The 10,574-nt window shown below is 35.7% G+C and overlaps 1 protein-coding gene across 1 annotated transcript in view; it reads right to left on the bottom strand.

The window, feature by feature from the left end:
- Positions 1-204: 204 nt before the first annotated feature.
- Positions 205-10,574, bottom strand: part of LOC145671517 (uncharacterized protein C13G5.2-like) — a 76,756-nt gene continuing 66,386 nt past the window's right edge. The window contains exon 3 of the mRNA XM_081740717.1: positions 205-6,293. Within this exon, the coding sequence (XP_081596843.1) occupies positions 5,574-6,221 (648 nt within the window). The 5' untranslated portion in view covers positions 6,222-6,293 and the 3' untranslated portion in view covers positions 205-5,573. The remainder of the gene's footprint in view (positions 6,294-10,574) is intronic.

The following is a 10,574-nucleotide window of genomic DNA, read 5'->3' as shown; positions in this document are numbered from 1 at the left end:
GGATCAATGTATAGTAAAATCAACTGAACTTAGTAACCTTTGGGGAAGTTGCTCCCTGTGGATCCATCACTGGATAGGATGAATGAAATTTTTGAGTTTTACGTCCTACGGTTATGCCGGTTAGGCTAAAGATCCACCACTGGATAGGATACAACACTTTTGTCTATACAATACTCAATAAAGAAAACACCAGCTTCATGTCAAGTCACTACGTTTAATGTTGCTTGTAATCACAATATGTTTTACATAAACAACATGCAATCCGATTTAAGTATTGATTGGTTACAAATGCAGTAGAATTTTTTTCCGTTAATACAGAAATCAATCAGGATGCTCAAGAAAAGAAAATTCACTTTTCAATTTCAGCCTCAAAAATGAGTTTACTCGTTGAATATAAGACACTCGTAAGAAAATATCTAAACCAGTAGAATTGTTTTGCAATGTGAGTAGTGTATGGGAGATGATAAGAAATGTCAAAAAAAAAAGAAGAAAAAGAAAAGAAATTAAAGGTACACATATTACAAAACCCTTTAATGTACTCTAAAACATTTAATACTACAATTTTATGTTCAACGTTCCTATTTATGTCACAAACGTTGCTGAGCTTCTAAATAGAAAGACAAATACATCTTTTATTAGAGTGATCAGTCACCATTTTCAATTACAATATGAAATAATATTAATACCAAACTTCTTTGTTTCCATTCTGTCGACTGCGCTTCCGTTTAAAGACTTTACAGTTTTACTTTCTATACCAGCTTCGTACACGCCTCCAAACAACGCACCAATGCAACTGCAAAACAGCACATACAAGTATATATTCAACACCCCAGAATTTCTTCTAAAACTTACAAAATTTGGGATAAGTAATGTATGTTTACGGATTGCCTTACTATGTGATAGGTATGTTAAATAATTAGGTCTATAGAAACTATTATTTGTTTTCTTTTTCTTCTTTTTATTATTATTATTATTATTATTATTATTATTATTATTATTATTATTATTATTATTATTATTATTATTAGAGGAAAGTACCTAAATATGGAATAGGGTTGAGAATATGGAATACCACCGTATCTACCCTGGTAGGTGGTGCACTTTCGTAAAGGTGCCCAGAAACGCTTGATTATGTATCCTGTCATGCGTTTCTGGTCAGTTTGTGGTCAAGTAAGCTGTTTGTTGCACGCAATACTTCAAGGAGTGGATGTTCGCAATTGTTGATTATCGAAGCTGAGTGTTTCAGAAGTAATTTTCTTATTTTCATTGTAATTTGAAATTATTGACAATGAATCACGCGGAAAGTTGGTGTTTTCTAGCTATAGGCTATGCAAGTTAGATTATTTTATACCTAGGCTAAGTACCATTTTTGTGGTTATGAAAGAAAATATGGCGGGGCTTGCAATATGGAATACCATAAGGTTTTAAATATGGAATAGTATTCCATATTTAGAGTTTTATGCAATCTTTTTGTTTCGTTTCCCAGATGAATAAACAGCGGAAGACTTGGGATCACAATGCAATGAGGAGTGCAATTCAGATGTGAGCAAGAAGAAAATGGGATTTTTGAGGGCGGCCAAGATATACAATGCACCTCGGACAACACTTTTTTGCTTGGCGTCATCTAAATTGAGTCCTGAAGAAGCTGTTGTGAAGAAGCAAGGAAGAAAACCAATTCTAACACCGGAAATGCAGGAGGAATTGGTCCAGTACCTGTTAGTTATGGAAGACAGATTTTTTGGTCTTACTCCGAGGGATGAGCGAACTATGGCATATCAATTAGCGAAACAAAATGAACTTGCATACTCATTTTCAAAGTGCCACGAGTTTCCAGGAAAGACTTGGCTGAAATTGTTTATGAAGAGATACAAGGGAAAACTTTCATTCAGAAAACCAACACAAACCTCATACAATCGAACCGTTGGTATTTGTAAAGATAAAGTGACCCACTTCTTTGATCTTTTTGCAATCGGAGGTTGATAATAAGAACATTTCTGCTGATCGCATATTTAACGTTGATGAGACAGGCCTGACTGTCGTTTCGTCAAAAATTCCTCAAGTTCTTGCACACAAAGGAAAACGTCAAATAGGCGCAGTTAGCTCTGCACAACGAGGCTCTTTAGTGACCGTAATAACGTGTATGGGTGCCACGGGATATTTGTGTTCCTCCCATGCTAATATTTCCAAGGAAATGTAGTCAAATCACCTCATGCGCGGTGCTCCTGAAGGATCTATTGGAGCGTGTCAACCTTCTGGGTGGGTACAGAGTAATCTCTTCACTGAATGGTTCAGACATTTTCTTAAACACACAAGGCCATCTGAAAAATCTCCAGTGTTGCTCATTCTTGATGGCCATTATGCCCGCTCAAGGAATTTAGAAGTTTTATACTTGGCGAGAAGCAATAATGTTTCCATACTTTGTATTCCTCCACACTCATCGCACAAACTGCAGCCTCTTGACAGAACCTTCATGAGTCCCTTAAAACGACTACAGTGAAGAGACCAGGGTTTGGATGAGAACTGTTAAGACAAAAGACGGTTGTGTGCGGCCTCTCTCTGCATTTGAGGTAGCAGAACTCTGGAAAAGCGTACGAGAAAGCACAAACTGCTTCAAAGGCCTATAATGGTTTTAGAACGATGGGAATTTGGCTCCTCAATCCTCACATTCTCAATGATAGTGACTTTCTTGAAGCAAAGCACGCACAACATAGATCAGTACCTGGCTTTGAACCTTCACGAGATCTCTGTTCCCCTCCTATACCACTACTAGACTCTGAACCCTCATCTGGACTCCCTCCTCCTTCTACATCAATCATACCAAACACTTCTTCCTCATGTACTTCAGACAACCTTTCTACTACCTCTGCTTGTCCAATTGCAATTCAAGCTTCAGGAAGTGGATCATCTGGCAGCAGTATAACTCCATGGCAAATATCACCAGTGCCCGCAGTGAAGAAGAGGGAAGGCAGTCGAGGAAGAAAGGCGCTCTGCAGTCATAATTACTTCATCACATTACAAAAATCAGTTAGAGAAGTCTGTGAAAGCTGTCGATAATGGAAAAAAATTAAAAATGAGGAACAGTGCAAAAAACAAGGGTAAGACACAGAAGAATGCAACAAAAGAAAAGGTAAAATTAACTAAGAAATGCACGAAAAGTACGTTACGAAACAAATGTGATGACAGTTGTCCCCAGAGTGAAACTTCAGATTCCGAAACATCTATGTCCATCAGCGCATATGATGATCACTCATCAACGTTTAGTAGCATTCCCGATAATGATCAACCAGAGACAGGAGATGCTGAGTGCCTCTTCTGCTCATAAAAATTTTCTGAAGATAAAGGCGATGAAAAGTGTATGATGTGCCAATCCTGGGTTCACAATGAATGCGCTGGATATGACGAAGGTGTTTATATCTGTGTCTTCTGCAAATAGACATAGATTTCTCACTGTATATTTTGCAGCATATCTAACACTAGGCAGAGTATCTAATATTTTTTCTTTTACCTAACTTTACAACTCCTCTAAGATATAAATGTCTCTTTGCAAATTTTGCTTCTATGCTTCTTTTTGTAACTTTACAGCTCATTTACTACATTTTTTGCATTTTTCAAATCATTTTTGAGTTATTTGCATCTTTATATCATGTAATTAAAATATTTCTATTGTCAACTTCCTTTGTTTTACTTAGCATATCTATATTAGAAGCATGTAGAACATTCTGGTATATTTCATGAAAGTTGTCTATGGTATTCCATATTTAGAGCACTTTTTTTCGAGTAACAATTTTGTACTATTTTGATTTTCATTTATTTTTTGAGTCTCTTTTTTATTATTGATTGACTTGAAATGGCAGAAGTTATTACCATATGTGTATAGAATGCACACAAATTTTTTCATATGTAGAAACGTGTAAGGTGAGCTACAGTTGCCAAAAAATGGATCGGTATTCCATATTTAGGTACTTTCCTCTATTATTAAAGGAAATTGTTTTGACTCTTAATACTAACATAAAATCTTTTAAAGCAAATTTAGTGGTACAGTACAACCTCTCAAATCCGAACCCCGGAAATCCGAAAACCCGGCAAATCCGAACACGTTCTCAGGGAAAAAAATAACTACAGCTGGAAAATGAAAAAAATAGATTTAATCATACAAATTTAGTTTTTTTAAAGGTTTTAACATTTTTAGACTTAATGCTTATTAATGCATATTAAGCATGCATTAATGCATATACAAGCATATTAATGCATGTATATACATTCATGTCCAAAATTATTGTGGTATACAGTATCTATAAATATGTTGTTGTAGCAATATAATTTGATAATGAATTTGTCCGGTATTTCTTATAATGTTAGTATGTTTATAATCGACAAAGACATGTATGTTGCAAATTTCATGTCAAAAGAGCAGTAATTAAGAACAATAAAACAAAAACAAAACTTTCTCTTCCATTTAGCAACATTTTGATTTACTTACTCTAATTTTCGTATTTATAATTGCATTCCTGTGAAATTTGCCACAAATATACATTCCCGATTATACACATAGTATTAGCATTAAAAGTATCATGCAAAATCATTATCTAATTATATTCTTATAAGAAGACAGTTATAGATATGCGACAATCATTTTGGACATGAGTGTACACCCGCCAGTCAAAGTCACTGTCCTTTCGACCACTGGGCCACCCTGTCTAACCTCAGTCGTTGTTTTACCGCCAATTCAGAGACGAAATAAGTACGTAATATTATTTCCCGGGTAATCCGAACCCCCCGAAATCCGAACAGGCTTCAGCCCCAATTAGTTCGGATTTGAGGGGTTGTACTGTATTCCTTTTTTTTTCTGATACAAGTATTCCGTGAAAATGCATAGCGATAAAATTAGTTGATACAAGTTTCCTTAATCAAGTACAAGTTGAAAGAAAAGAAAATTGTCAATGCAATATGGAATAATAGAAAAAAAGGTTTTAAAAAAAGGATACCAGATTTATATCAAGTTATAACGTTTGCAGTTTCTCGTAATTACAATAAAAAATAATATATTCTTTAAAATTTTCAAAATGCAGTGAAATTTTAATTATTAATTAGTAAAAAAAGTGGAGCGTTCGAGATTTACTTTTTGTTCACACATAAATCACTCAATAAAATGCTGAACATAAAGAAATGAATGTCACTGTTAACTTCAGTCTCACTGACAGGATGCTGTACTAAAGAATAATGAATGTCACTTTTTTTTTTTTTGAAAACATGATACTTCAATGAAAATACCTAAACGAGCAGAATTATTTTACAATGTGAGTAGTTGAATACGGATCAGATGAAATATCAAATAAAGTAAGAGTACATTAATTACAAAACTCCAACTTATTCTTAGAATATTTGATATTAGAATTTTCTGCCAAATATTAATATTTATGTGACAAAATATCCTGAATTTCTAAGAAAAAGAGAAAAATTACTTGTATTAGACAAATGATCTAAGAAAGACCAAGTACTATTTCCTATTACAAACTAGAATAGCATTACTAATAGCAATAATACCAAGTTTTCTCTTTTATTTTGTCGCCTGCTTAAAGATTGCACTTTAGCTTTCTTAAACATTTCACAGTTTTACTTCCTATACCAGCTCCATACACGCCTCCAATCAACGCACCAATGCAGCTGGAAGCAGTATGTACAGGTATAGCTCCAGCACCTCCGAAGAAAAATCCGATCCCTGCACCAGCTAGTCCTCCAATCTTAGCTCCAATCGACGATCCAACACACGCACCTCCATAGCCACCTGCTACATCAGAGGCTGCAACCATAGTTTCTTTAGGGATAGATTTATTTCCTTCGTATATTTCTTTACTATCATTAACAGCAGCTCTACCAATCTTATACGTGTCAACTACCAATGCTGTATAGCAGGCCACATTAGCTGCCTGCGCTAATGATGTGGTAGTTGCTGATGCAACGGCTTCTGACCCTTTCGGAAGGCGTACATGGGGATCTCTTACTCCAGACAGCTTCGCGTTAATATTGATGTGTGGGAAACGAACATTTTTATGTGGAGCGTCGACACGAACCGCCCACTTGCCTTTAGCAGCATCCTTAAGCCCAAATGCTGAAGATCTTAGCTCATCTCCTGTCATGAGTACATATCGACCTGCCTTCTTTGCACCATATATTCCTTTCCATAGATAAGTACATTTTTCAGCATTCTCGTTGTCTGCCATATTGGGAAGGAAATAAACTAGTAGAAGAATGAAGAGTTTGGATCTACTTATTTTTCCTCAATACAAATGAACCTGAAACAGAATAAAGTATCTTCTATTAAAATCTTAAATTATGCTATTATTTCTAACATTATTATTATTATTATTATTATTATTATTATTATTATTATTATTATTATTATTATTATTATTATTATTATTATTATTCATATAACTGTAGACTCCAGCACTTGGTTTTGTGAAATGTGTAAAAGTAACAAATGAAATAAGGGAAAAGTCAGTTCAAAACTATGCCTTTAAAATTGACTGAATACAGTAAAAATACCCGTTGTTAGTCGTCTAGAATATAATTTCAACACTTAGAAGAAATATTTGTAAACTTTCATCGGTTTTACATTATCACTATTGTGTAATTTTCCGCTCCTCATCTGAGCAGGCGATATAGTATAATATACGGGCCATCCAAATATATTACTTTTCTTCTCTAGTGTTCAAGGGCGCCGTTTCTCTGTAACTTTTGGGGAGATATTCAGATATGTATTTGATAGCAGACAAGGGTCTAAGAAGGCATATATGAGGATTTTAAAACAAATTGAATTCAAATTCTACCAAATATTGTACATTCATATAAAAATTCACATATAAAAGATTCATAAAAATACATGATGTCCCACATAAGCATTAGGGAATCCGGGTTCCCCCGGCCCCCTAGGATCGGCGCCCTTGTTGGTGTTCCCTTTATTTTAGGGGCTTACAGGAGATTTCTTACAATTCTACACGTGTCCAATATTCTTTATGACTTTTTCTTCAATTCCAAATGTTATAAGATCATTTTTCAACGTCTTGTGAACCACTATGATATTCGATATTATTACTGGTATTATTTTCACATTTTAGGTTTTCCACTGTTCTTTTATATTCTGGGCTAGTTGTTTGTATTTTTCTATTTTTATTCTCTATGTGTTTTCTGCATGTTTGTTGTATTTGGTATTCTGATGTCTATTAGATGTAACTCTCCTTTATCTTTGCTACTATCCGGCCTGCTTTGATGTACGTACTTCATCAGTTATAGGAGAACCTGCAAGAAAAGGTCCCTGACAGCTTGCAGTGACATTGGCACTACTCACATATCAAGGTTTTTTGTTGCAAGGCTGAAGGACCGTGGTTGGTAACACTAGTGTCAAAGTAGGAGCTGCACTGTCCCTCCACATGTGGAGGAAACGTCAGAGATCATCTCTTGTTGGCCCTGCTATAGTATTGTTCTGCCCCAATAAAGGTTGTCTGTTTCTACTTTGGCTTCCAGTTGGTATTTGTATTATGGTTTGTATCATTCTCTGTATCATTGCTACGAGGGCAATCAAGAAAAAACTCCGTTTCCGCACGTGTGAGAAATGGTCCAGAAGAGCGACGTCAGTCCTGTGGCACTGTGTGCAGTAGTTTAGTAGACAGTTAGCAATGGAAAGAGAAGATTGTGTTGCAGTTCACCCGTCTGCAATAACAATTGAAAATGAACGCTCCAATAGAAAACCCACCAAATGTGAAGTGCATGCGGTAATACGGTTTCTGAGAGTGAAAAAAGCTTTTGGCAGCTGCGATTCATCGCACACTGTGTGGTGTTTACGGACGAAACGTGATGACTGAAGGTGTTGCATGTGGATGGTGTCGCATGTTTAAAGATGGACGAACTGAAGTGCACGATGCGGCAAGAAGTGTTCACTCATCTGTAGTCACTCGGCTGCACCACTTCAGGCACCGGCTTCGACAATGACAATGCGCTCCACAATGCTGTTAGCGGGTGGCTTTTTCCTCAGGCAGTTTTTTTTTTTCAGATGGAATTTCAAACCTTATAGAACTTATGACAAGTACTTCTATTTTATTGTTGAATATGTTGAAAAGTAAAGCAATGTTGTACTTTTCAAAAGTGCATAATAAAAGTTCTGTATCTGTGAGTGTATTTATCAATAACCAAACGGCAACGGTTTTTTTTTTTTTTTTCGAATTGCCCTCGTATTTCTTGATGCATGATTTTTGCCAATTTGTCCTGTTTTTCTTTATATTTAATTTGTGTTATCGTTGACCATCCACTTGTGACATGTTGTATTATTCCTTGATATATTTAGCATCTTCAGCGTTTGTCATCTTGTATGGCTGTTTTTTCAGGAGGTGTCTTTTATAATGTTTTGTATTTATTACTTGGTCCGAGTATGTCTGCTATTTTCATTCACTGAATTATCGTATCTCTATGTTTCTGGTTAGCATGTTCCGAGAATTGCCCTTATAGTGTTTTTTTCTATCTCCACTGCTTCCTTATGCGCTCTGTTGTTTGTAATATTGGTATTACTTTCGATTGCTCCGTCTAGTTTAGGTGAAGTGGTGTATTTGGGGTCCGCTGCTAGTATTGTTTTGTGTAGTTCTGAATTTCCGTGTTTTCCACAGAAATAATTTGGTGGTATTGGAAGGACATCGCTTGTAGCATCGCAAGCTGCAGCGGACAGATAGAATGATAGACACAGATCTGTACTGTTGATAATTAGCACAAGCGCACCTTTTAATTGAAAATAAATTGCCGAAACTGGTCAACAGATAGGGTGTTGTCTACACGCTGACAACACAAGACCTCTTTAACGACCCGTCAGAAATTTTGATAACTTGGCTAGGATGTTTTAATGCCAGAGTCAAAAACCGTATGACACTATCATTTGCTTCGGTCTCTCCAGAACTCCCTGAATTGTAATAAGCCAGTTCCAAATAGGCCTACTTTTCTCACTATTTAAAAAAAAATATAGGTTCGAGATTATAGTGTCACCGGAAAAAAAGGTTATAAGGTCATCAAACAAAATGATGCATACCCGCATATAGTTTCATAATGTTATTTTCAAATCAAAATAAATTTCTTCTCAGTTCCCAGCAGGACATTGAAAAATATATAGGACAGTTTGGGTAAAACAATAGAATATTACGCTCTGAAGCACAGAAAAAAAAATCTATTGTAAGAAAAGGTCACCATTCAAACAAATGAACAACTCGAAACAACAATATGTAATATTTCCCTCTGAAATAAATAACGTTAACAGCATTTCATTCATCATATCTCTGAAAATTACATATTCACTTCTGACAACTGTTATATAACATAAATTTCAGAACATTTCCAGCTCATAAATAATTTCCAGGATTTTCACCATTTTCTGCATTCTACGACTTTTCTAGGGCGTTTCCAGGATACATTTTTATTACCAGATTTTCCAGGACGGTAGGAACCCTGCATATTATGTACAGCAATATTGAAAGGCGTTGGGCTGAATACCAACACACTCAGTGCCTAGCCAATACTACTCACGCACTGCTGAAAGAAAATGCTAACACAGCTTGCGCTACAAGAAATTGGAGCATGGCAAGGTTCCTCAACTAAGCTTCATTGGGGAAAAATAAGCACATAAAAAGCAAAGAAAACAAGAGTGGACATGAGAAAATAGGAAAAAGCAATTTTTTTAAAAGTAATAGTGAGTTGTAGTGATTAATCCCTTAGAAAAAATGCTAAGACACATTTAGCACATTGCTAATATGTAGCAATTTGTAATATCACTGAGACTGTCCTTACTTTGTGTTTTTTAATATTCAATCACTTAAAATTATAGGAAATATAGGACAAGATTAAAATATAGGATACATATACGACAAATATACACATATGTCCACAATATAGGGGAAAAAATAAGAAAACAGGACAGCTGGGAGCCCTGCAGTTTATTAATCGGAACAATCAGTTAATATATTAACGGATTTGGTCAATTTCAACGGTGAGTGTCTGTAGGACATACATGAAAGCGAATTTTTTCTTTTATTTTGTTTTTGCAACAGATAGCTACAACAATTACCTCGGCCGAATTCGTTAATTGGGACTTTCAGTTACATTAACGGATAACGGCGATTTTAACGGTGAGTTTCTGTAGCCCATACATGAAAGCTAATTTCTCTCTTATTCTGTTTTTGCAACAGATAGCTACAGCAATTAGCTCGGCCGAATTCGTTAATGGGGACAATCAGTTACATTAACGGATAACGGCGAGTCTGTGTAGCCCATACATGAAAGCGAATTTCTCTCTTAATCTGTTTTTGCAACAGATAGCTGCAGCAATTACCTCGGCCGAATTCGTTAATGGGGACAATCAGTTAACATTAACTGATAACGGCGATTTTAGCGATGAGTGTCTGTAACCCATACATGAAAGTAAATTTTTCTTTTGTTCCGTTTTTGCAACAGACAACTACAGCAATTACCTCGGCCGAATTCCTTAATGGGGACAATCAGTTAACATTAACTGATAGCGGCGGACAGTAGACCCTTAACTG

Source organism: Thermobia domestica, chromosome 2 (assembly GCF_964235325.1).
Source record: "Thermobia domestica chromosome 2, izTheDome1.hap1.1, whole genome shotgun sequence".
Lineage (NCBI taxonomy): Eukaryota > Metazoa > Arthropoda > Insecta > Zygentoma > Lepismatidae > Thermobia > Thermobia domestica.
The sequence above is the reverse complement of the archived record's forward strand: the minus strand, read 5'-3'. Positions and strand labels throughout refer to the sequence as shown.